Source organism: Pleurodeles waltl, chromosome 5 (genome assembly GCF_031143425.1).
Source record: "Pleurodeles waltl isolate 20211129_DDA chromosome 5, aPleWal1.hap1.20221129, whole genome shotgun sequence".
NCBI lineage: Eukaryota > Metazoa > Chordata > Amphibia > Caudata > Salamandridae > Pleurodeles > Pleurodeles waltl.
In genome coordinates, this window is record NC_090444.1 from 1,397,457,312 (window position 1) to 1,397,484,745 (window position 27,434).

General features: G+C 43.5%; 1 protein-coding gene across 7 annotated transcripts in view; it reads right to left on the reverse strand.

The window, feature by feature from the left end:
* Window positions 1–27,434, reverse strand: part of MYO6 (myosin VI) — an 892,076-nt gene that overhangs the window by 65,580 nt on the left and 799,062 nt on the right. For all 7 annotated transcript variants that reach the window (XM_069235652.1, XM_069235651.1, XM_069235650.1 and 4 more), the window contains one exon: window positions 9,193–9,296. In XM_069235652.1, the coding sequence (XP_069091753.1) occupies window positions 9,193–9,296 (104 nt within the window). The remainder of the gene's footprint in view (window positions 1–9,192; window positions 9,297–27,434) is intronic.

The following is a 27,434-nucleotide window of genomic DNA, read 5'->3' on the forward strand; positions in this document are numbered from 1 at the left end:
GGGAATAGAGTGCACCCATGGCTTTGGCTGTGTCAGTGTCCTTTTTCAATTTCTCAATTGCTGTGTCGACTTCGGGTCCAAACAATTGTTGTTCATTGAACGGCATATTGAGCACCGCTTGCTGTATTTCCGGTTTAAAGCCAGATGTGCGCAACCATGCGTGCCTTCTTATGGTTACTGCGGTATTTATTGTTCTTGCAGCTGTGTCCGCTGCGTCCATAGAGGAGCGTATTTGGTTATTGGAGATGTTTTGTCCCTCCTCAACCACTTGTTTTGCCCGTTTTTTAAATTCCTTGGGTAGATGCTCGATGAGATGCTGCATCTCGTCCCAATGGGCTCTATCATATCGCGCTAGGAGCGCCTGAGAGTTGGCGATGCGCCACTGGTTTGCAGCTTGTACTGCGACCCTTTTCCCAGCTGCGTCGAACTTGCGGCTCTCCTTATCCGGAGGTGGTGCCTCGCCTGATGTGTGCGAGTTGGCTCTCTTGCGAGCTGCCCCTACCACGACTGAATCTGGTGGCAGCTGTGAGGTGATAAAAGTAGGGTCCGTGGGCGGTGCTTTATATTTTTTCTCCACCCTTGCAGTTATCGCTCTACTCTTGACAGGTTCTTTGAAGATCTGCTTTGCGTGCCTTAGCATTCCTGGAAGCATAGGCAGGCTTTGGTAGGTGCTATGGGTGGAAGAGAGGGTGTTGAAAAGGAAGTCATCCTCGACAGGTTCTGCGTGTAACGACACGTTATGGAACTCTGCTGCCCTAGCTACCACCTGTGCATACGCTGTGCTGTCCTCAGGTGGTGAGGGCTTGGTAGGGTACGACTCAGGACTATTGTCTGATACTGGGGCGTCGTATAGGTCCCAAGCGTCTTGGTCATCTTGGCTCATGGTGGTATGAGCCGGTGAATGTGACGGAGTCTGTGCCGGTGATATATGAGTTACAGGTGGAGGAGAGGGTGGCGGGGTTACCTTTTTAACCACTTTTGTTTGTGGTGTTTGTTCCTGTGTTTGGAACTCGAGTCTCCCTTTTCTCCTGATTGGGGGAAGGGTGCTGATTTTCCCTGTCCCACTTTGTATGAAGATCCGCTTTTGTGTGTGGTCCACGTCAGTGGTCTGCAACTCTTCCTCAAATCTGTGTTTGCGCATTTGAGAGGACAGTGATTGTTCCTCTGAATACGAGCTGGCAGTCGGTTCGGTTGCCGGTCGTTTTGGCACCGAAACTGTGTCTTTGCTTGTTTTCGGCTCCGAGGAGAATTTCCTCTTTTTCGGAGTCCAGCCTCCTCGGCGTCGATCATCCTCGGTGCCGCTGTCTCTGCGTCGAGCAGCTTCGGTTCCGCTGTCTCGGCGTCGATCTTTTTCGGCAGCACTGTCTCAGCACTGTCTCGGTCCCGAGATTGCTGCGTGCCTGTGTCTCGACCCGAGTCGGACGATCTCGGCACCGGTTCGGCCTTTTTCGGTGCCGATGGACGGTCACCTACTTTATGGGTTGAGGCATGGCCTGTTGGCAGTGGCGTCCCCTGGGCCTTGTCTGTTTTCTTGTGTGGTGCTTGCTTCGACGTCTTACTCACGGTTTCTTCAACGTCGAATTCTTCCGAGACCGATTCATGAATGGAGAAGGCTTCCTCTTCTTCTCCTTGTTCCTCGAACGGAGCGTTTTTCGGGACCGAAACGCACGACAGGCCTCACACGTCTCTTCCCTGTGCTCGGGCGACAGGCACAAGTTACAGACCAAATGTTGGTCTGTATATGGATATTTATTGTGGCATTTAGAACAGAATCGGAACGGGGTCCGTTCCATCAGTGTCGATGTTACACGCGGTCGGGCCGACCAGGCCCCGACGGGGGATCGAAATTACCCCAAAGGGCTACCGGAGCTCTTCACGATTCGGTGTCGATTCTATTCTAACCCGATACCGAACGAAACAATACCGACGTAGTTTTCCGAAGTTATGACTATCTTTCCGTCCCGAAACCCGGAGCGAAAAGGAACACGTCCGAACCCGATGGCGGAAAAAAAACAATCTAACATGGAGTCGACGCCCATGCGCAATGGAACAAAGGAGGAGGAGTCCCTCGGTCTCGTGACTCGAAAAGACTTCTTCGAAGAAAAACAACTTGTAACACTCCGACCCAACACCAGACGGCAGACTATGCACAACATGTGTATCTGCAGCTACACATGCCACCGAACATAATGTTTCGGGACACTGTTGACATAAGTGACGTATGTTATGAACCTTCATTACAGGTTCTGGAACTTGTTCACTGCACCAATTACATTCTTTGCAGTTTGTTGGTCTTTTTTCGTGAGGTCTTTTGCAAATTCTTTGAACCATAAGGACTTTATAGGAAACTGATCTAAGTGACAGACCTCACACCATCTGTTTAATGAACCTAAAAGCCACCAGGCAGATAGAGGGTAAGGGAATGATGGAGTCACTTAGGAACTACATGTTGTAATGTCCCTTCTAGATAGAGGCCAGATAAGATATCTAGGACTCATTTAAGCACTTCACTACAGAAAGCACAACAGAACATTAGTCATGTCACAAGATGCAAAAAGTGATCAGAGAAAGCTCACTCCTCAAGATTTGAGTCTATTCCGTTTCTCCATGAAGCTAAGAATATAAGATTCCTTCCTCACTGCTCTTCAAGAGAACAGATAGAGACTTTCCAGAAAGTCATGATGGAAATATTTGTGCTACCATGCTTTGGTGTGTCCGCTGGAGCCATAATAGTCACTTTGGCAACTCTGACACCTGAAAAGGCTGTACCAATGCTGGTGACTTCTGCCTCTGTGATGACAGTAATTTCTGTCTCTTCATTGCTTTTCCAAAAACTGCTTCTGAAGTCGTTGTTAGAGGAACAAAGAGGGTGCCCTTTTTGCCAATAAAGTTAATGTCTTCAATACTTTTTACAACACCAGTTTCGGAGACTACAGCTGTAGATCGCGGACTCTCTTTATAGTGTACTAAAATGAAGCACACTGTACAGAGAGTCCAGCATGATAGGCAGAGGCAAAAATAGATAGGTTTTGGAGCTTTATTTCTGGAAGGGTGGGAGAGCAGTGAGGCTTATCAATGAGTCATGTTAAGCATTTGTTGTACTCACAGAGGCAATAAATGAAACACGCACTCAAATACAATCCAAGACCAATTTATAAAAATAACATTTGCTTTTATATATGCTCTGAACCAAGAAATTCATTATAAGGTAAGCAGTTTTTAAAATAAAAATACTTTTCGGTTTCAAAAATCGACAGTGCAGTTTTCATAGTCTCCAATGTTAAACTATGGAGGGAAGCAAAGATGAAGTTTTGTAGGAAAGTACATGACGTACAGTTCTAGTCTTCAGGGTTTGAAGTTAACAACAGGCGAGGTTAAGATCAGCACCAAGAGTGCACACTCACAGCGGCACAGGGGCAGCCAGGTGCAGAGGTCGAATTTGGAGACGGTCCCCAATATTAACCAATGGAGACTGGGGGGGAAACGGAAGATGCACTGCTCACAGGTCTCCGGGAGTTAAGGTAAGCACTGGGGGGACCAAAAGGAAGCACCAAACTTACACCTTCAACTTCACCGGAGTGGCCGGGTGCAGAGTGCCAACATAGTGCCGGACGTCCAATGTTATCCTCTGGAGATAGGGCATAACCAAAGATGAGCTGCCCCCAGGTGAGTAGAACGAGGTCAGGTGGTTGATCTTCTGAAGTTGAGTTAAGTACAAGACAGCACCAAACTTACACCCTCAGCAGCACAGGCGGCCGGGTGAGAGTGCCAACACAGAGTCGGGCTCCTAAAGTTAACGAAAGCAGGAGATCACTTTTAGAAGCAGACTGCAGCCTCTGTCCAGGGGTCCGGGAGAGTTCAACCCATAGCTGCCCAGGTAAGTTAAGATGCCAGGGGCTATAGGGACAGCAAGGGTCTAGCTCCCCAAAGCCAAGGGGCTCTGAGTGCAGGGGTGTCTTTAGGTGTCGGAAACAGCTGACTGGTCAGGTCGCAGTCAGGTGGACCGTGACCTGCCCAGTAAGCTTTTGGATTTAGGCTGCAGGCATTGATGTGGAGGGCGGCAGGAGTCAATCCACAATTGACTCTGGGTTAGAAGTGCTGGGGAACCTTCACTGGACTGGTGGGCCACTTTGACTCAGGCCAGGGGTGTTGGGTGCAGAGGTGGTTCCAGGCAGCAGTTTCACAGTTCCTCAGGAAGACTTCTTTCTTCTTTGGAGATGTTTCTTTTGGACAGTTTCACTGTCCACTGGAGTTCTTGTTCTTTTTTGAAGGGAGGCAGTCCTCCCAAGGCTTTGGGGATCGCTGGGCTGCAGGTAAGTTGACTTCTGGACAGTGGTTTCTTTGAAGGCTGCAGACAGGCCAGCAGGGCTGGGGGCAAGTCAGTTGGTGTCTTCAGTCTTCTCAGCTGGGCAACTTCCGTTTTGTCTGACTCTTCTTAGGTCGACAGAAATCTGATTCTAGGGTTCAGGGGTGCTACCTAAATACTGAATTTACAGGAGTTTCGGGGGTGTCAGGTGGTAACCAATGGTCTACTCACCTTTAAGATGACTATACCCTTCCTTTGACTGCTTCCTTTGGGAAGTGGGCATAGCCCTTACCCTATTGGCCTAATTCCTTCCATGCAAGATGGGGGAATTTAAAAAGTAGTGTCCTCTTCAGATCGTCCACCTTAGGGATGGGACTGGCATGAAGCAGGCAGACCTGCTAATTTACTTAATTTGCCCACCAGTCCTGCACCAAAAGTGGGGTCAGGAACTGAGGGTCGATCTCTTCCACTACTAAAGGCCTGGGTCGCATTACAAAGGCAGCAAGGCCTTTGAAGCTCCTCGCCCCAGAATGTCCATCCTGCCTGGGAGAATAGGCCAAACCTCTGCCCAGAGCAGGCCTTTGTTCTGAGCCCTTGTGAGCACTGGCTCTCACCTAAGGGGGCCAGAACTCTGTCCTCAGGTGGTTGTACTGGTTTTAGCCAGTCAGTGCCCACACTAGGAGTTTGTAGGTTTGCGGGGGCACCTCTAAGGTGTCCTCTGATTGCATGTATTAATAAATTCATTACTGGATTCGGTCAGGGTTTATTAATATGAGATGTTTGATACCAAACATCCCTGTTGTCAGTGAATGCATCATGTAGCTGGAGAACTCATAATGACCAGTGCCCAGCACATGTATTTAAAATGGCTTCACTGTTCACTTACTATATCTTAGAATCGCCAAACACATAGCAGGGTCATATCTACTCATGCAGGTATGCCCTCACATTCGATATAATGCACTATGCCTTTAGGGCTGGAAGGCCTGCCAGAGAGTTGACTTACATATATTGCATGCTGTGTGCCATATCATGTTTTAATTTTAGGTCTGCACCAAAACACGCAGCCTGCGAAAGAAGCACTGGGTGCACTTAGTGAGAAGGTCCCTGAGGGTGGCACAATCTGTGCTCCAGCCCTCAGGGGTCTTTCTTTAGTACCCCATGCCCTAGGTACCAGGGGTACCAGTTACTAGGGACTTACAGTGGCAACTAAAGGTTTGCCAATTGGGAAAAATGACTGTGCAATTTTAGGGAAAAAGATCTGGCACTCTGGACCTGTTTAGCAGGGACGCACTTTCAGTTGAAATTGCACCAGAAACCAGGCAGAAAGTGGGTGGTGGGGGAGGAGGGGGTGGGAGTGACCATGTCAAAAGAGGCACTTTCCTACAATAGCCCAGGTACTTCTGAAGAAACAATGGCTCTTTCATGAAGTCTAAGGACCTGATTTGGAGTTTGGCAGACGGGTACTAATTCTCAAATATGACGGATATCCCATCCACCTTATCACAAGTGCATTCAAATTTATTGGCTGCAATCCACTTGCAATAAACTGGACGGGATATTAATCACATTTGTGACAGGGTACCCATCAGTCAAATTCTAAATCAGGCCCATAGACTGTAATTTACTAAAGGGACGCAGAATATACTGAAAGTTCCATTACTACTTTAAAGAAATTAAGTATATGTAATGAATTGATTTTCACATATTCAGATGTATTGTAGCATTTAAGGCCTTTTCAACAGAATGATGAGAATGCACTGATGGTGACAATTCTTTTGCCACAAGAATAGGTTTCTTGCTGTATGCTCACAGTCATAAAAAATGACACTGGCATTGACAGTCAATTTGTCAAAGTTGAAAAATGTGACTACCTATGACAGCGATGTTATTCAGAATTCAATGAGATACCTGGGAATGGTTTAGGTAAGTGAGCATCCATTAGAAATAATTATTGATTCATTATTTATGGGATTCGTAAAGAGAATGCTCTGATGTGAGGCTTCATTACTCAGTGGATGGAAAGCGATTCAGCGGGCTGGGGTCCAAGAGCCATGTTAATGCAGTCCACACAGTGAGCTGAAGAGACTAAATTTAAAAGTTCTTCCTAACTTCCCATAGTCGGCCTTTAACCAGAGAAGAAGCAGAAGATTTACAGAAATATGTTTTCAAATGAACACTGATGGCTGTTGTTGATCAAGCTGTTGAACTTTATCTCCTGCAAAACCTTTGAGACTAGGATGCTTCCTTAAGTATGTCTGGTTTGATGCCCTGTTGTTACCCACAATAGTGGTAGGGGAAGTAAAAACTTACAGGGCACAGTCATATAAGATTTAGGTGGTAAGGCAAATGCCTCGATCATCGCCAATTTGAGATGGATGTTTAATGATTTTATTTTATTTTTTAACAAAATTCTACTTACTACAGTTATACTGTCATCATAGAAGATTAGCAGCTCTGGGAGTTCTCAGAACAAGTTTCACGTATAGGCTAGGATTTTCTAGCTTTCTAGCTTAAAATATATTCTGAAGATGATGAATGTGAGGGAGGGAGTTTACATTAGCAAATACATTTCTGAATGTCCCATAAAACATGCTGAAAATACGAAGGAAAGGCGTTGAATAAATGGCTAAATAGAATAAACTTGTGTAGGGTACTGTTAAGCAGTAATGTGTCCTGGCTCTAACCTAGGATTCAAACATTCAGAAGCTTGCAGGACAGCTTTCAACTTTTTTCTACGATGCATAGTATAGTAAAGATAGTTTGAGTCTTTTGCAGTAATTGTTTCAAACATCGGCCCTAGCATCTGGGAGCGTTAGAACTTGTAAACATGAAGAAGATTAGTGCTCATCGAACAAAGAAAACTGACTGGATTGCAACAGGAATTTGGAATGCAGTGGTCTTCTTCGTGAAAGAATACAGGCTTACATACAGCATGTGTTTACACTCTGAGCACAGCCAGATATGGGTGTACCAATTGAGACCCAGGGTCAGACATCCAACATATTTCTGGGTGAGTCGAAGTCTTTGTCAAAGAAATTTGGAGATTATGAGGAACAGTGAATTACAATAATCAAGATAAAAGCGCAATGGTTTACCTCAGTGATTGGTGGTAGCAAGAATTTTGTCAATTATTTTCAAAAGAATAAAGCATCAAGATGTGAATTTGAGAGTATGTTCTTTAAAATACAAGTACTCAACATTACATCCAGATTGAGGGCTAATTACCAAAAGTCATGATTTTCATTTTTCCTAAGCTAAGATAGAGTGATTTGGAACATGACGGATAGAAACCAATCCTTGAACCTTTACTGAAGGAAATTTGTGTAGTACCTGAGACTGATTGCTGGAAACCATTAGTATAAGAGAAGAATAACAACCCAAAAAATGATAACAGAACAGACAGGAGTGCCACGTAAATGTTACTGTGAGTGCTGCCGATCCTTGGGGGATCACAGATGATATTGCCCTGAACTTGGATTTAAAAGGGAGAAAACATGACTTTGGTCCTATTTGTTAGGAAATAATTAAACTAATACAGGGTGAAGAATCTCAGTCATATATCTAACAGTCCCTTTAGTGGGATGGAGAGGGAGACTAGACTGAAAACCATATGAGAGCTAGGAAGACAAAGGCAGCTGCAACAGTCCCATTTAGAATCTTCCTGATGTCATTAAGGGCAATGATCATCAAGGCATCAGTGCTGTGACTAGTCCTAACCACCACAAGGTGCTTTAAAGGTGATTAAAGAACATAATGAATAAAAAAGATAACTGCTGTTTGGCAGTGTGCTCTGTTATCTTTGTTGGAAAAGGATGCAAGCATGTTGCTAGGCACTTAGTATGAAAGTACGAAAAAAAGAGGTTCCATTGCAGAATGCTTTTTAGTTAAAGAATTACTGCAGTCTTTTTCTACTCTCTGCAAGAGTGCCTGTAGAAAGGGAAATGTTACTCAGCTGCGTCAAACAGGGAATAATGACAGTCTTAAGAGAGTTCATATTTCTCATTCAATGTGGATCAGGAGAAGCACCCTAGAATATGGATTCCTTTTCAACAGCATTTCTTCTTCATTAGTGGGCTTGTAACAGAAATTGGTCAAATCTGGGGGGCTCGAGGCAGAGGCTTGACATATCAAGGGAGATAAAAGGGCTGTGAATAAAAAAGGGGTGTGTCATAGAGGTAGCCTCGTGTGAAAAGTTAGAAACTTTGCAACAATTTTTTATTGGAATAACTTGGATAGATCTTCATGAGGTCTGACCAAAGAACTGCTCTTAATATCAATGTACGTATTCACATAACAGTCCACAACATTAGACATGTGTTTGACTTCATGACAGCACAAGGCAATACAAACTTGACAGTGATAACTATTGCAGAGTTAACTATCGCTATCGGTGGTCATGCAAGACACAGCCATACCATTTCAAATTGTTCTTTGTTTGTGCAATTGCATAGATAAAGAAGCAGATGGTGCTAATCGTTAAGGAATTATTTTTCTTAATGAGCACTATCATGTGGGCAGCACACAAAAGCCCAAAACTTAAAATGTTTTGCATTACAATTCACGTCAGTGTCAAAGACACGGCAGAGCCTTCTAAATATATTGGACTGCGTTTGTTATCTTAGCTCAGGCACGCTGAAAGTTCTTAAATGAACAGTTGAAATTTTGACCACATATGAGGGAACCATATGGAAAGATTTTACTAATTCAACTTTAATTAAAACCTGCAATATTTTATATAATTAACAGAAGGAATGGAAAAGTACATGGTTTAAAAACGTCAGATCATCTCAGGTAAACACTTTAAAGACTGCCAAGAGTAACTAGCTTTTAAAGCTAAAAGACTTACGGATGCTGACCTCTTTTAATGTCAGATTGTAACTTACCACAAGAAGTATTGATTGCATCACGTAGCTCTGCATATTTCCACTTGCTCAAATCGTGTTTCTTTGTGACTGAAACTGTCTTGGTAGCTTGAACATGGGCGCCCCTACAATTAATTGTTGAAAAATAAAGGTATGACAGTTAGAAACAGATTTTATTATCAATTTGAAAATCTATTAAACGAATCATGTATTATTACGTTTTCCAGCCAGAAATGTTTTAGGCAGACATTCCTATAAAACTTGGCAGTAATACAAAGTGCAAAGGCTATTCTCGACAAAACAATTGCTGTAGTTTTCTGTTATTATATATTATTGTCTATTTGGCTACAATTTGCTCAATAATGGGATATATTTTCAATTGAACGCTCTTTCTCATAACCAGGTTTACTTGCCTGTGAAGTGCAACAGACGAATACGCTTAGCAATAACTTTGATTTACACATGAACTTCACATAGCTCACAAAATCAAATGTATACGTCATCTGATAAGTATTTCTACTTTTCATGGCAATAGGAGTGCAACCAGAGATGTAGGCATTTAGTTGAGGACTAATCAATTCTGACATAATTGAATAGCCACCAGTAGAACCTGTAGACGTTTCTGGTTTATTTCTTTTTTATCTAATGGATATAAACTGCTAGGGCATCCTCCTCACAGCAATGGAAGGTGGGCAAGACACAAAGAGGTGGTGATAATGCTATGGCCATACTGTAACACGCTAGCAACTATAGTAAGCTAGCCCAGCCTGTTCAAAAGAGGTCATGGAATAATTCTTGTCTAGGAAAACATTCTTGAAAAAATTGAGGTTGGATAATATGTTTTAAAACATACTATTTCAAGGAAAAGGGATAACAGCCATATGTTTTAAATGCAGTTCTGAAGTGGGCTCGTGTGTAATAATAATCCAACAAATTCAGCCCAAGCTGTGTATTTTCATACCTATCTATAGATAATGATAATTAAATGATCCTAATACGATAATGAGTTGTGACGTCACAATATCAAAATAGCGGTTTCTGTGATATACAAAACGATACAACGTGACATAAAAAATAAACATCCCATGTCAGTCTGTATTGTCGCTAATGTACCAGCGTGAAATATTTTGTCAATCCAATTTTTCTAAATAAGCTTGTGTTTTGAAAACATGCTTACATCTAGCAAATGCCAGCTTTTATCTGCAATTAAAATACAGCTTTTCATGCTAATTTTCAGCTAGTTAGTCATTGTCGTGAAAGACAGACTTCTGTACCTACTCATTAACAATTCACTTTTAGTAAATACACACGTGTTTCAAATGTCAGTTTTTCCTTTCCCATTTTGTCGCCCAATGTCATATTTTCGTTTTTGTAGCGCTAGTCACAGCTATGCGCTTAAGTTCCACATAAAATAGAAATCACATTGCGATCATGTGCCCAGAGATGGTCTGTATGCTAGAGATTCCATGATATGTGACTATTCTCCCCATATCCCACCCATGACATGATGCACCTGATTTCCAAAACGCCAGCCATGCCATGGTTTCTTTTCCTCGTATGTATGCTAGGTCATGGAGTAATAATTTCCTGATATGCTAGCCATGCCATAATGTATGACTCTTAATATTCCAGCAATGCCACGAAGTGCCAATTTATCCTCATGCCAGCCATGTCATGATGTGCCAATATTTCCTCTTAAGCCAGTCATGCTATGATGTGACTCATTACTGTATATGCCAACCGTGCCAAGATATGAGTTTGCTCCACAAAGTGCCAGACATGGGTCATGATGTTCTAGCTCTGCACATTCCATCAATATTATTTTGTCTCTGTCTCACTAAATGCCTACCATGCCATAATGTGCCTTTTAATAAAGGAAATGTTAACTCAAAAAAAAGTTTTTTTTCTTTTTGGACCTCTACTGCTGCTTTAGTTTCTGATAGAGTCTCACTCACTGCATGCTCTGTAACAATGGTCTTGACCTCAGTGGCGAAACGAAACTTGAGGGGGCCTCCTTCCAAGGTATATGGAGAGGCCCTCTCCCCACGAAGCCAGGAGCTGTCAGGCTAGGGGCCACCGCCCATGCTCAGTGTACTGTGCTGAGGAGGCCCCTCGTGCTGTGGGAGCCTTGGTTACACCAGTGCTTGACTTGTAACTTCCAGTGCCCATATTTGAAATAAAGCCTACAATTGTGCAACTTGGGTAAGAGGCCCCGGGAAGGTTACATATGTGCGCATGTTCACACATGTCCAGGCTGATAGAGGAAGAATGTTGTCTGACATAGCATGGCATATGCACACAGGTAGCACTATCCCAGATGAGGCCCTGATTAATTTGGTTGCAGCCTACTAAGACATTATAACTCAATTGGGAATTCATGAATAAAAGTTCCCTTTCTTTTTGACTAAAGTATAAACTTGTATAATCTAAACTGATTTTTATACTTTGGATAAAATGTAGCTAAAATGTAACTTTTGTTTGGTGTGAGGTAGGAAAGCCTTTTACATGTGTTTCCTATTTCTGGGTCAGGAACTAATATTAGGAGTTGGATATACTCAATATGAGTTTGTTCATGCATTTATGACATTTGGCATAATTCTTTAAGTCAGCTATAACGAATAGGTGATTCGAGCAGCCCAGATAAACAAGTTAATAATTATGCTACCCTACAGGCAGTTCAAAATTCCCCTTGGAACAATAGGCTAATCCTGGTCGATCAGCCTTAGAGTGGCAGTTTCATTGAAATATACATAATCTGAGTAACAACACCTCCCTGCAAAGCACTTTCAGGTTATTCCCTCATGGGAGGACAGGCAGACCTGTGGCTCCAGCCCCTATAAGGTGATTTCTCCAAAGCATACAGGCACCCTGTAAGAGGCAGAAGTTGTGGGTGCTTGTAGAGTGCACACAACGAGCGTGGTCCTCCTTGAAGACTGTGGGGTACTGCTGCTAAGAAGCCCCAAAGTTAGGCGATTACCAGAGCTGGACAGGAGGGCACACCCAGGCACCTAAAGCTAATTACTGCCGAAAACAAGAGGACACCACAGTTCCCAATGAAGTAGTAAGGTACCAGCCAGCCTCCAGATTCAACATTTTCGATTTGGATGTCAGGAGACCCCACAAACCTACACCTGTTAGATAGTGTGTGTCACCAAGAGCCAAAACAGAAAACCCCATTGAAGTTGGCCCACTGGGTCCCCAAATATCTCAGCAAGAAGAGAGCTCCTTGTGTTTGGTGGTTTTCTGCTCTGGAGCGAGTGGTCAGTTTACCCAATTTGTGCAGAAATCCCAAGCTGTATTTATAAATCACCATGTGGGAGCCAACATGCAGCTGTGTCTTCATGGGGAATAAGAAACATTGTGCCAAATCTCAAATTGCCCCATACCTTGGAGATGCCAGCATGTAAGACTTACACCTAAGATGTACTGCTCAAAGAGTGCAGAGTCCACTAGGATAGATTCACTGCTTTCCAAGCATGAATCAATATACAAGGGATTCATCATAAGTTACAATATTTGTTATATCATAAGTGACAAATATTCAACCCATACCCTAATAACTAATAGCTCCTCAAATTTACTCCTGGAGGGTGCAAACAACCTTGCACTGAAAGATATCTGGTGAGGTTCCTCCCTAATGAGAAGGATTTCACCCATAATTTCTAGGTTCACAAAAGGGATGATAAACTAAAGAATCAAGATTCTCTAAATACAGAGCAAGACTTTCTCAGGGTACCGCCATTTACGCTGACCCGGATTCCTGATCCAGCTTTCAAACTGACCTACTGACTGTGGCAATTAAACAACTCCCTATTGACAGACTGCTCGGCGAAAGAGAACGTTGTTATGGTAATAAATCAATACTTCATATACAACGTGATACATGATAAACCGCGCTTATGTGAGAGGCTGCCAAATTGGTTTTGAGAGAGAAATAGATTCTACTATCAACAGTAGTAAGAAAAGCAGCAACCACCTAAAGGGTGGAGCTGAAAGCTGCACCACTTTGTCTTGGGGCTGTATATTACAAAACCAGATCATATAAGGCCTCGTACAGATCTGACAAGTAAAAGGTTAAATAGTAGTGATGGAGGGTGAACAAGCTGTAAACAATTTGCTACATCCAATGTGCCCACCTTCAATATGTGAAACGGAAAAGCTGATGCTTGCGATGCTAACTAATCATTCCATCATGGTGTGAACCACTTTGCTCTGCCATAAAGTGTGAAAAGCTGTCACTCAATAGAATTTGTTGAAAAAATGTAAAAACAAACCAAAGAGAGACAGCAACATGAAAGTGATGAAATAAACAGCAGTAGGTAAACTATATATTTTACTATATATATTATATATTTTTGCAAATTGTTTTTGCCCTCTTTTGTACTTTGCCCGCATGTGTGAGTCCATCCCTACACATGCATGTCAAAATTTGGTTAGCTGTACGGACAACCTATGTCTATCCCCAAATCGTGTTCCCTGCTTAATTTGATTTGACACATGCTAACACAATCTGATCTGAGATATGTTTCTGTAGCGCAAGTCATTTATTTAATTAATGAAATGTATAATTCTTCTTGAATGTTTGATTGTGTTGATGCTAATTAGATTAAACTTGTTTTGCCATTTTGGGCAACCAATGGTGTTGATTTATCTTTACAATTTGATTCTGCACAGTCTATGTGACATTAGCTTTATGGTTATAAAATAAAGCTTTGAAATTTTTCATTGATTGGAGGCTCCTTCCGTGGCCACATTGGTCATGGTGTTCAAATTGTTTGGGTGGTGGTAATGTAAATTTGTGCATGGTTCACCACACTCCCTACTGGGTCAAAAGGTCCGTCAACCTCAGTGAAGCGTTTCATTCCTGTGAAGGATGAAAAATGTGTTAATACTAGCCATACAGGTATATTCTTGGGAAGGTTACTCCAGTGGGCAGCTGCAAAAAAAAGTAAAAGAGTGGCCACCCATTCTGGATTTCTGGATTCTTCTTCTGAGTATTACAGCCTGATTAGCTGAGCGAAGATCCTTGTCAGGCTTATTCTGGGAAAGGTTTGTGAATTTAATGACTGTATAAATGCTGTATTCTAATAACTGACATGTTTGTATGATGTGTGCAAGTGGTTTTCTTGCCATTTGTCCGTTAGTGTGTTTAAAAAAGTGTGATGCTGCTGTTCGCTCATGTGCATGAACATTTCACATGAAAACAACATTCTACACTGCCCCTTTGCCAACTATCATGCATGGAGATTAAGGGGCACTGACGGAGTACTTTCAAAATGGTTATTTTGCCTTACAACCAAAACGTATCAAAAAAGTTAACATTAACTTTAATCTTAAACAACACGCCTAATAGTTTATATCAGTAGTCCCTAAGCGATACAGCGTTGCTCTTTAATTCTACGATCATAAATACATTTTTAGACCCACAGTGAGTTTCATGCTTTACTTCCAACAGTTGTGGAATGCAACGGAAATGCAGGTTTGTGGTTAAGCCGTGTGTCTTTATTTTGTTCAGTGGGGCTCAAAAAGCTAAAGTTGCCACTTAACTTTTGCAATGCTCAAATCATGCACCAAATGGCCGCATGCTAGACAAGCCGTGTTTAACAGTTTCTGTTGTACTTTCGTGTTAAAATATATGTACACCCTTTGAATGCATTATCTCTAGGCTAAACACATTAGAGCTGCTTGTGGACACAAATTAAATGTCGCATTCTCTGGAACCACCTTCACAGCGTAGAGTTCCAGAATTTGTTAAGAAAGCAGCATGGCTAAGCAGGTGGTCACCGGAACAAGGAGAACAACGTCACTCGAACTTCTGCAGCAGCAGGTCAAGAGTTGATACCCCAGAGTCAAGAGACAGAGAGGTCCGAAAATTATCCTGGAGTGTTTCCTTATAAAGAACCTTTGAAACAGAAACAACCGGATTGCTTTAAAATCGCTGTCAGTTCGCCAATCGTTGGTTCCTCACTATAAAGGGCCTTTCAACTCAGCGTCTACAGGCCCACAAATGACACGCTGCGCATCGACGTCTCAAAATAGAGATACATCAGAAAAGTCCGGAAATGCTATTTTGGTAGTAGTACACGCACATTCAGTACTGTGCCAAAGCACACATCCAAAGTGGATGCCAAAACGCAATGAACTGGGACATCATCAGCTCAGGAGAATTTAGGATTGCTTGGCAGTTCACTTCTAATTCATAATCCCCTTTGCAAACTGCTAATTAACAAATGAAGACCAGTTCCGTAAACAGCAATAACACCTAACCATTTAGCAACACCCTGGTTAGTGCGGATCAACGCACCCAATGTAAAATCCCTACTTTAAAGGGTAATCCGTATAAGCATTAATCCAATTGAATGGCTAACTCTAGCTTTTCCATTACATTAACACGCACATTTAATTTTCCTACATGGCATTTGAGGAAATGTCCTTTCCGTGACCGTGCGAATATCATCAGTTCAGTTCCACTGCTTCTGCTTTCTAAAGAGGCAAGTAGTTTCCCTGAGAGGATAACAGCTAAGTATTGAACATGAACATAAATTGCTCAAAAACAACCGTAGGCAACATAATTTGCTCCTTGAATAGCCTAACCGGGATGGTTTTCAGTAGCACTCTAAAACAATGTCAATCAGTTTATGTACAAACCAAGCGCATTTTCAAAATCCTTGGCTCTGTTACATTTTTTTTTTTTCAAACTGCAGTATCTATATTATAGCACTCCCCTCCATTTCAATTTAATGACGTCAGCTGAAAGGATTGCTGTGTTTCCCTTTGTCCCTTTGCTTTTTTGTTGGTATGATTCTTAGGCATAAGGCTGCAAATTAACAACTTTTGTGTAGGCAGCTTTGAAAACACCTCTTGTGTGATCAGGACTTGATTCTGAGACGTGCATTATTTAAAAAAACATAATCAATTATATATCAATAACACTGCTGCCGAGTATAGGCCAATTAAACATTCTATTGAAGGCTATATCGATAGGGTTTAAATACATAAAGCACATCGTTCAAGATCTTCAATTTTCATTCCAGTATCAGACTGATATCCAAAACTCTAGGAACGAAAATACTTGGAAATTAGCATTTTGAGGTATGAAATGAGACTCTCAGACTCCCTATCTTGATTTTTTCCTGAAATACAGGAGACGACTTTAACCTGGAGGGTCTCTGAAAATCAAAATGCTGTTTGTGTTTAGTTAAGTAATGAGTTCTGTGTGCACAGCCTGCCGGCTCATGCAAGGCCTGTGCTTATCAAGCAGCAGTCACAGCAGAAGCCCAATTTGTCGGTTGTTTTCGGGACCACAGGAGGTGAAAGAGCGGGTATAAAGAATATGCTTGATGCCCCGGCACAGCCTCACCAAGATGCCCTGGCACAACCCTACCAAAATACACACCAGACAGCGGTTTAAAAATTACATACAACACAAATCCAAACATATCCAAGTTTGTCACTCTGGAAAGATGAACACAAGGAGGGGAGAGATGGGTCAAGGTCTATTCCCAGACTTCTGAGGGTACCCAGCAAACAGGATTGAGGCCCTGCCCTTCCAAAGAATATAGAGGTGATAATGAATCACTTAATCCATCTTTCCCAGGCAGAACCCGGCAGGAAGATTTCAGAACAGAATAAGATGTTTTAATTGGGATTTCGTGGCTGGCAAGTAAACGCACAAGAATCTTGCCCTCAAGCTTAACTGAGACAGTAAATGAGAGATTTCGGTGGATTCGATGTTCTTATATCTAGAGAGTCCTCCACCACAAGTAGCATTCTTTATGACTCCATGAATGCATGAGTACCACAGGACAGATGCCTTTGAAGATCATCGAGTGGTAACTGTTCAGGTTTTTGGAAGGTTAAAATGAACATGAAGCCATCCTTCTGATGGCTTTCAAAATGAGGAGGAATATTGATCAAATTATTACAAATAACTGCATTATTAAGGTTTCGCCTCTCGCACAGCTGTATCTATCTCAAAATGGGTGGACCCCCTAATCTGACCCCTGAATTTGTAAACCTGTAAACCCTGTGTACTATACCATCCTTTCATGGCTCTGGCCTGTGAGAACATATGCGTGATAAGATAAACAGAGTGGTGTCGGAAACAAAAGCCAAGTCAACTGCTAGCTTTTGCTTTTGGAAATGGCACCCTTTGGTGATGCCCCACACTGACTACTATAGGGCACATTGTCCTGTCAGGAGTTATCAAGTTGGAAATGGAAAGCTCTGGAGACTTAAATATAATCTTGCTCTTCCTTCTGTTATTACTGACAGTGGTCCAAGTGAGACTTGATAGGCAGAACCCATAACTAGGGATAACAATCCCTAGGAGACGGAACAAACACACACCCCACTTAAGAGTGAAGCCTAGTGTTGGCATCATCATGTCTCCTACATGATGAACACATTAGTTACCTTACATAACATCTTATCTGGTAGAGACATATTCTAGTTGCAGAATCCTCCAGGATTAATCACCTCTGTCAGCAGGTTAGTCCTGACTGCCACTGAAGGCAGCTTGAGGCCCAACACCTTGGCTGCTCTCCTTACCCCCATGGAGTAGTATGCTCCCTCCTCTGTAGTCACAGTATGGGGAGAAAGCATGTCAGCATGAGAGGAAGTGTCCAGATCACTAGCCTCACCCAGGTCCATTTTCCAGTCCATGGGCTCTTCAAGCTGCTACTCCAAAGGGTCCTGGAACCCCTCCAAACCCTCACCATAACCCAACCCAAGGGAATAGGGGTCAGGATCCGACCTAGGGAGCAAAGCCCCTGCCAAAGTAAAAATTGGCCTCACACAGCATTGGTCCAACTCCATGTCGGAGTGGGCAATGAGGATGGGGTCAATATCAACTGTGGGCACAGGCAATGTCAGAAGCGTTGATGCCGGAACTGTCATTGGGGAAAGTCAAGAAGGTATGACTGATACACAATCGGATGCAGAAGTGATCCATGGATGCCCTCCTGAGTCAGAAGTCGCCTGCGCGGAACTCGAGAGTGCCCCTGCTGACTCCATGGGGCTTTAAGGTGCTCCAGCAGAGTCAGACTTGCAGAGTTGGGCAGGTGGTGCTCCGGCTGCTCCTGGAATCTCAGGGAGGTGCAGAATCGACCCAGATGCAGTCTCTGAGGACAGAGGCCTGGAATGAGGACACTCATTTCTCTGGTCATGTCATCCGACGAACGGGGTGAAGTTGAACACCGTTTGCTCTTCTTCGACTTCTACTTGTGCCTCAACTTGTGCGATCGTCCTGAGGACTTGGAGTGGGACAACAAAGAATGGGGGCTCAGCAACTGTTCTCAGGACCTTCCTCTTGATCGAGATCCGGAGTGACGTGGAGCAGAGCACCGGGTCACAAGTAGCTTTAGGGACCGCTCTCCCAGAGCTTTCGGATTCATAGCCCAGCCCTCAGAGCACAACTTCAAGTCGTGGTCGCGTTCCAAACACCACAAGCACACGAACTGCAGATCCGTCATGGACATCATCCAATGACAGGATTTGCAAGGCTTGAAACCCGTTCTTGTGTGATAACATCTTGACGCACCAGGAGTGCAAACACTCAAAAATATTCGACAAAACGTTTAAAAAGATCAGTCAAAACATGACTGGGGGTAGCTCTTCTTTGGATCTGCGATTATCTGGCACAGAAAGAAAAGAACAGATGTCAGTGTACCAGGGTGGCGCCTATGTAGATTCCACATCATCATATCAGGTGGGTACGACAGAAGTGGAGCATACCGATGCCACATAACGACACGCAGGGGTACTGTTCACAAAAAATCTCTGGATCAAGACTGAAGCCTGGAGGAAAGTCTAAGGTAAGGAATCTGCAACTAAAAGTCTCTATCAGATACAACCAGTGGACTTCTACTGAGTGATAACCAACAGAACACTTCGTAGCACTGGAAAGAAAATGTAGAATTTAACCTGACGTTAAGAGTGTTTGAGAGTTACAGGTGTGTAGTGCAATTACAGTGCTCAGCAATGTATTTCAGGAGCTAGAATTACCAAGGATAATAAAGACGAAAACTACACAGTAGTGCAGGCCTCACTCATTGTAGCCAAAAAAAGGAGAAGTAGAAATAGAACAGTGATAACATTTCCAGGAACCTCAAACTGGTCTTGGAAGCAAAAACCGATAGTTTATATGCAATAAATATTTTAAAAAGACTAAGAAGCAGGGGTGAGGTGGGAGTTATGCCTCAGGAGCAACGAAAGAGACGTCAGCAGCCCAGTGGCAATAGCCAGCTACCGGGCCATCGCAAAAAGAAAAAAGAGAATATTAAATGAAAAATAATGTTGGGGTGTGGGGCTAGGGAAGACAGTGTGGAATACAATGCTCTCCCATGAATTGGTGAAAGACAAATAGGACAAGCATGGGCACAGCCAATAGGTCTGCCTTTTTTGCGTGCATACACAGACCCACTATGCTGCAGGCAGACATGTATACATACAGAAGATACAAACAGGCAGCAAGTACAGATGCGCATGCACACACAACACAAACTTGCCCACCGGCACACATACAGCATGCAAACATGCATCACACAAAGTGCATGAAATTATGCTTGCTAATGTGCGCAGGGCCATTTGTATGCAATACATCTACACAGACTGGTGGTGCCACAGGGCCAATTTGTGTTACATGTGCATTTGTGACTGCATACTGTGTGTGCATGTTCTCTGTACATACATATCTGCCTTTAGAGCTGGTGGTCTGTGTATGACCGGTAATGGAACTAGACCAGAAGCTTTGACAGTGCGTGTTTTTAACGTTATCAGCCATGTCATCCTCTACATAGGTGTTCTTCCTGCGTATTTTTCAATTTTTACACCTGTGCCAATGCCACCTTTATCAGCAAAATAAATGAATGGTTATATAACACAAGTATTAAGATTAAGATTAAAGCTCCCAGTTTCCCGTTTTTACTGATTTTACAGATGAATACAGACAGAACACTGTTTTCTGTCAGTATTTTTTAAAACAGAAAAGTACAGAAAATGTGGCTTCTTTTGAGTGACTCTCCATGCTGTTTTCCACGATTTCCATGCCAATAGCTGACCAGAAAGAATGCATAAGGAATTAAACATCAGGATGAGCTGTCCTTAAATACTGGCATCAGTTAACACACAATTGTATATAATGCTATGTGGTGTTTTGTTAGAATACGCTTAGTTTAAGATGCACTTTTGGAAGGGCCTTAGAAATCACCCTTGTATCTCAATAGGATTAACCCACATATAGGAAGAGATGAAAACGGAAGCACTGATGTAGTGTAAGATCTCTCTATACCTATTATCTTTCATTTGCCTTGTCACCTAGAGCTCATGTTCGACTTTTCAGAATCATTTATCTGACCATTGAGCTCTATATTTGGAATGCTTGTCCACAGTGCCTGCGTGTGGAGTTTGTGATGTCACTGGGAGTACTGCAACATTTTGTATACAGGTACGACTGGGGCAACTATTAGGTGAGGTAAGGAAGCCGTTTTATGGCAGTTCCTGTAGGGGATAGCAAAGTGTGCTTACTAGCTGGGAGTTCCAAATACTATCACTTTTCCTGGAGGTGTGGGGCCATAATAGCATTGTTCAGTTTAATGCAAATAAACCTTACACTGTTCCTATACTCAACCCTTCCAATAAACTAATAAATGTAGCGCAACTAATCCAAAGTGAAGCAGCGAGACCAATACCCGGGATAAAACGACTGGATCACATTACACTATTCATTCAAACCTTACAATGCTTCAAAGTGGCTAGAGTGCCGTTCAAGATTCTATGCAGTACCCACAACACATGCGCCTCATGAGTGATCAATGATTACCCACAAAAACTCGAGCACCACTATTACAGCTACCTGAAACAATATCACACCAACAGCAATCATCCAAAAAACGTACAGGGTCGGGAGCTGCAGAATAACAACCCCAGAGATATGGAAGAAACCGAATCCAGCACCAAGGGAGGAAGAACAGCACTGCACGTACCAAGGGAGAGAAAACAATGCACTTAACATGCCCAGTGCTTAATTTGTAAATAAAGAGGTGCGGTGCTCAAAGCCCTTCTCTTAAACACGAGCCTGCTGTTATTAAATCTGCCAGCACTGAATACTGAGGCAGCGTAATCCTGAAGCCATCTCGGAACTCTTCAATCCATTTACGGCCACCCCTGCCCCTTCAGCTCCTCCAGCAACTTTCTACTTTCTCCCCTTATGATGCTTTTTAGTTTTTCCTTCTTCCGTCTTTCCCATATGTGTCTTTTGCTCGCAGCAAATGCTTGAGGCATAAGAATAAGCCCCAGCCCTCACAAATAAGTGCCGGTGCTCAGCACCGGAAAGAAAAAGCACAAATTAAGCACTGAACATGCCCTCAAGTTTTAGTACTGAGGGAGCCTTGCTGACATGACGTAATTTAGTTGTTGCCTGGGGTCGTTGCTGCCTGCGACCCCTGGCTTGACCCTTGCGACCCCTGGCCTCAGAGGGGGCCACAAACAGAGTGGCTGCTAGTCCATCCGTTAGGCATCCACTCTCTTTGTTTTGTTAGTAAATTAAAAAAAATAGGAGAAAAGAAAGAGAGTGGAGCGCTAACCGACGTCCATTTTTTATTGTGCCAATAGCAAATAACTTTTCGTTTCTCAATATTAGTGTAATTAAAAAATGGAGTACAATTAGCTGGGATATGACCTTCCCTGGCGACTGAGGTAAGCAAAAAACGTTTTTGAAATATCTGTTGTGAGCTTGCTTCGGTGTGAGTGCGTGTTTACAAGAGAGAGAGAGAGAGAGAGAGAGAGAGAGAGAGAGGGTATATGTGTGAATGTGTAAGCGTGTGTGACTGAAACTGAAGGCCAAAAGGTCAAATTATGTCACTTCCGCTGCCCCAGGCATTTTGGTTAATTGACGTCCATGCTTACTGACTTGTATGACGTTAACTGTAAAGCCATTTAAATGTAGCGACTGTCTGTATTGTCATTCACTGGAGCACATAATTCTGTACCTGCATCTCCCCTCCTGGTGCTCCTTAGAGGACTGGGCATAGCACGTGGCAGCTATGAGTTTACAAATGGATAAATAAGCTGCACTTTATGCTCCCCGTCCCTGTTTACTTCAGGACGGTCGGGAGAACGATGCTAAGCAGCAAACTCAGGGGGCCGAATTCTATGTCAGGACCGGAGGCTCAGATTATGCTTCTCTTTCCATGCTTTATTATTAAACAGCAGCCAATGAACATCATGGAAAGTAAAAACTACATGACCCAACACTAGTCATGACACGTGATCAACCATAGAGAAGGCAGCCTATAAAGTGTTGAATCACACCAAGCCACTCCTCTTTCTTTGCTGCTTCGCAGCCAGATAAGTGTGATTTTCTCTTACTATTGTGTTTTATAACGTGCTAGGAGCGGGCTTTTCCCCTCCTTATAAGCGCCCTTTGGAGTGCTTTTGTACGTGGGGTGGGAGCAAAAGGAGCAGGACTCGCGCTCTTTTGCGCAGTCCTTTCATGCCGAGAGATATTTCTTCTATTTTAAAATGCTTTTATTTTACAACCCGCGTTCTGCGTGAGCGCGTTTTTTATGGGGCCCACGTCGCGTCTTAATCTCTGTACTCGCCGTCCTCGCCGCATGTAGAGCAGCAGACGCGCACTCGTTTCCTCATTGCCAGGCAGTTTTTCCCCTTGTTTCCTTCCCCGAGGCTCCGCTTGTCAACGCTCACCCGGATCGTTTATTTAAATATTGCCATTCACGCTCGACGGAGCGTTTATTTAGAAATTGCCTTCACCCTCGACGGAGCGTCTATTATCTTTACCTTCCTCCCGGGGTGCCGGCCGTCAGCGCTTGTGCCGGAGCGCTCCCTAGACCTCCCCTGTCCTCCTCCTCCTTGGGGATCCTAATTTCTGCGCGCGATCGGAGCGCATCTTGGAGAATTTGTTCACGCTCGTCCGAGCGTTGAACAAATTAGTTTTCTTATTCCTCCGGGGTACTGGCCTCTCAGCGCTCATACCGGAGCGCTTTTACAACGTTGTTTGTTTATTTAAATACTCTCTTTATTCCTTTTGAGGGCATTATTGAGGCTCTGCCTCAGAGACTATCAGCGCATTGGCGCTATTGGACTCCTCGTCAAGAGGATATTATTATTAGAGGCTCTGCCTCAGATATATTAAGTGCTTACCGATTGGATCCAAGACAACCAAATTTTATCCCCCTTACAGGCCGGTTTTCGGCCTAAAACTAACACTATGGACCAAGTCTTCAGGCTGTCATTACTATTTTGGAAGTATGTCACCCTATCTAAGCAAAAACTTTATGTTGCTTTTGTAGATCTAAGATCTGCATTCGATTTTGTCCCAAGAGAGAAACTATGGGGAGTACTAAATAAAATCGGTATCCCAGGAAATTTAGTGCATTTAATTCAAAGATTACATGAAAAAACATTTGCACAAGTCAGATGGGGTAAGCAGGGGGAACTCACCGACAAAATAGATATTAGGAGAGGAGTGCGCCAGGGTTGTGTTCTTGCCCCAACACTATTTACATTGTTTATCAACGAAGTGGTGCAAGTCGTTACCAACTGCCAAAATGATGCTCCATCCTTGAACAACCATAAAATTCAAATTTTGCTATTTGCTGACGATTCCCTCCTGATCTCCAGAACTCCTATGGGTCTTCAGGTACTTGTGGATAAGTTTAGTTCGTTTTGGGGTGACTATGGACTTGAACTCAACCATAGCAAAACTAAACTTATGACCCTGGGCTGTGGCCCCACTAAGAGATACTAAATTTTCTATAATGGTACCCCCCTAGGTATGGTAAGCTCCATAGATTATTTGGGGTGAGAATTAGCAACAATCTGCATTGGGGGGACCAAATCGATAAAAGTTTAGCTCTTCTGGCACAGAGATCTGGGGCCATTTTTCGCTTTCACAAGTCTACCTCTGAGAGAGTGATTACTCCAACTATTAAAATTTACAGAGCAAAGGCACAGAGCGCTGCGGTCTACGGGGCAGAAATTTGGGGGTCCTCGAACACTGGCAAGCTTGCAGTGGGGGAAAACAACTTTGTAAGGTCAACTTTGGCCTGTCCTCGCAGTACCCCACTGCTGCCTATGTTCTGGGACCTTGGCCTCTCACACATCTCAGATGCAATTGCCCTACGACCATTGCTTTTCTGGGTCCGTGTATGGACCACCCCTGAGCTATCCACATACAAGGAGTCTATTCAAGACATTCTAGATAGACCAACTGTACTTACCATTCCCTGGTTTAACCACATCTCAAAATGGTTTCACAGATTGGGTCTTAGTGAGTTTTGAAATCATCCAGAAAGTATAAGGAAGGATCGGAAGAATCATTTGAAAACTGTTTACTGGACATATGTCAGAGAAAACTACCTGCTGTGCTCAACACACGGCAGATTGACCTCACAATTCTTTGATTTTAAATGGTACCCGTATCTGGAACCATTTATGGATACAATTCTTGACCCATTAAGTAAGAGTCTATATATTCAGTTTAGATATGGTTGTCTGCCTCTTAAATCCTATGGCAGTACACGGAGTGCGACTCCAAGTCCTGATATTTGTCCGAGTTGTAATCACATTTCAGAATCTATTGTACATTTTATGTTTATATGCCCTGCTTATCTGATTGCGCGACTGAAGTGGTTACGACCTGTGTGCGGGAATATGGGGGCAAGACATTGTATTGTTGCCTTAAGGATCATGATGAGGGAAACTTCTCTCCCTCTATCCTGTGCGGTTAGCAAGTATATTGTAGCTGCCTGGCATATACGTACTAATTTTCTGGGGAATAATGATGATGATGACCAAATAAAAAAAAAATAAAAAAAAAGTGTTTTAGTTGCTAAATTTTAACTACACACCTAGACTGAAATAAAACCCCATGTTTATTTTAAATGATAGGTATTAGGGGGTTAGGTGCATTTTTTAAGGAAAATAATTTTATGTGTTTTAAGGCTGAAACATATGTTTTTATTTTATTCTTATCTCTTTTTAATTTAATTCCTATTTCCTTTTTTATTCAATTGTTGGTTGTTTTGCTTTTATGGTTGAAAGTAACCGAATAAAGCTATGTGTTGATTGATTGAAGTGCTACAGCACTTTAAGCCCCTCTATTTTATATCTCCTCCGGCTCAGCTCCATCTACGCCCCAGTGCTTGGACACTGGGGTTGAAACAATTTTATTCAGGCTGGGCCTGGTTCAAGGGCATTTAACCCTTTCAGGGCAGCTCCCTCCACATCTAAAAAGTTGACGTTGATTTCTGCCCTGATTTATTATTTTATTAGTGAAACTGCTCCTTGTGAGCTACCTTTTTTGCTGTTTTCAGTATGGCTGGCTATGATGACCAAGCCGAGGACTTGTACTATATTGATGATACGGCTGGCTCTTTTGACCAGGATTTGGTGTATGCTCTAGACGAGGGGGTGCGTCATTCAGTTAATCAGGCCTTGGTCCAGGCCATTCAGCCCATCAAGCATCACCTATTGGGCTTGGTTGATCAACAGACTTGGTCAGCGCCAGTGGGCGCTCCTTCCTTGGAAGATCCTTCGTTTGCAGCAGGCCTGCAATCGGCAAAACAGCCTCCTAGTCCGCATGCTGCGGATTTCCAATCCCTTTTAAGGAATATGGCTAGGGAACATGATTACAATTCGGGATCGCAAAATAAAGCTGTGGATGCTCCAGCTTCTTCTTCTGACCACTCTTCCGAGCAGGAGGACGCGCCTCCTCGTAAACGCAAGAAGAAAGTCCACCACCAGGAGGTCCCTACTCCTAAGGTGTTGACTTTCGAGCCTGAAGACATCGTGCATCCCAGATCCTCTCTGTGGTTACCACCTCCTGAGGTGGCAGACTATGTCGAAGCACATATCAGACACGGATTTGATAAGGATATCCGATCTAGATTAAGGTCTGAGTGTCCCAGACCTGATTTTCCCTCCAAGGTTACAGAGACTCCAGAGTTAGATCCTACCCTTGTTACGTTCCTCAAGAAATCGGCTAAGGATCCTAAGAAGGGTATCGATCGCGCTTGGCGCGGATGTCAAGATAAACTTTTAGACATTTCCGGACCTCTAACTAAGATTCTGGAGTTGGCCTTCCAAGCCAAGGAATCGGGTGACCCTATTAACCCGGATATTCTGGTAGGCTGGGCTCAGAGAGCTCTTTGTTTCTTGGGCAATGCTAATTGTGCTATTTCATCTGAAAGACGCAGATCGGTTTTGATGAAACTGGATCCCAAACTGGCGGATCTCGCTGCATCAGAATCGGCTCCCGTGGCCCAGGGGTTACTATTTGGTTCACCCTTCATGAAAGAACTTGCTAAGTTCGTATCCACCTACGCCAGTCTGGACAAGGCACAAGGATCCATCCGGAGAGTGCTGCGTCCACTTTTTCGAGGGGCCGGACGCTACAGAAGGCGTGCCTTCGGCCGTTTCAATCAGCAAGGCCCCCATCGTGGATCCTTCCAGCAAGGAAGAGGGGGTTATCAAGGTTTCGACTCCTCCTCATCAACCTTCTACCCGTCAAGACCTAGGTATGGTCGAGGCAGATTCCGCAGAGGAAGAGCCAAAGGACAACAATCTTTCTCCCAGGAGTCGGGAGCCACAGGTGAGATTGGTCTTGAGTTCAGAAGTAATTTTGGGGGGCAGAACTCAGAAGTTTTTGGAGAATTGGCATCTAATCTCGTCAGATGCTTGGGTCTTGGAGACCGTTCAGGGGTTCAAGCTAGATTTTTACGAGACCCCTTATCAAACAGGCCTTCCCAGACAGGGATATTTTTCCCATCAAGAGCACAGTCTTATTTCCGCAGAAATTGCAGGCCTGATAAAAAAGGGTGCCGTGATCAGAGCTCCCCCTCACCTTCAGGTTTTGTCAGTCCAGTGTTTCTTGTAGACAAGAAAGGGGGCGGCTCGCGCTTAGTTCTAAATTTAAAAGACTTCAACGGTTTTTTGCTATATCGTCATTTCAAAATGGAGGGTATCCATCTATTAAGAGATGTTCTCCAAGAGGGAGACTGGTTAGTTCGCTTAGATCTAACGGATGCTTACCTGACCATCCCTATTTTTCCTCCTCATCAGAGGTTCCTTCAGTTCTGTTGGGAGACCGATTATTACGAGTACAAGGTCCTTCCCTTTGGCCTGTCTTCCGCCCCTTGGTGCTTCACGAAGGTTATGCGTCCAGTAGTAGAATTCCTTTGCTCCCAAGGAGTCAGGCTGATTGTATACCTGGACGACATCTTAATCATGGCTCAAGATCGAGA